The sequence below is a fragment of the Myotis brandtii genome, unplaced genomic scaffold (assembly GCF_000412655.1).
Source record: "Myotis brandtii unplaced genomic scaffold, ASM41265v1 scaffold265, whole genome shotgun sequence".
Classification (NCBI taxonomy): Eukaryota; Metazoa; Chordata; class Mammalia; order Chiroptera; family Vespertilionidae; genus Myotis; species Myotis brandtii.
In genome coordinates, this window is record NW_005360086.1 from 86,671 (window position 1) to 86,990 (window position 320).

Here is a 320-nt window from a genome sequence, read left to right on the forward strand (position 1 = left end):
GCCGGCTTCCTCCCTCCTTCCTTCCTTCCTTCCGCCCTCTTCCCTCCTCCCCCGCTCGCCCGCCGCCTGCGCCGCGGTCTCCCTTCACATTGTCCGCCGTTTATGGCCTCTCCCCTCCCCCTCGCCTGGCCTTCGGCCTGGGCATTTCCTCACTTTTTATAACTTACTTTGATCCGGCCTCTCTTTGTCCTCGCTTCCTTCGCAAATTTTATTGTCCCCGAAGCCGGGTCTTTGATTAGACAGGACGGCCTCCCTGCCCGCCGAAGTTTCCAAACTGTACTCGGGCGCGCCCGGCTTGAGCAGCTCCCCCGGCGCGCCCA

The 320-nt window shown here is 62.8% G+C and overlaps 1 protein-coding gene across 1 annotated transcript in view; it reads right to left on the bottom strand.

Annotated features, from left to right (window-relative positions):
• The window catches only part of HOXB9 (homeobox B9), a 3,350-nt gene that overhangs the window by 2,701 nt on the left and 329 nt on the right, over positions 1 to 320 (bottom strand). The window contains exon 2 of the mRNA XM_005868203.2: positions 168 to 312. Coding sequence (XP_005868265.1) covers positions 168 to 312 — 145 coding nt within the window. The remainder of the gene's footprint in view (positions 1 to 167; positions 313 to 320) is intronic.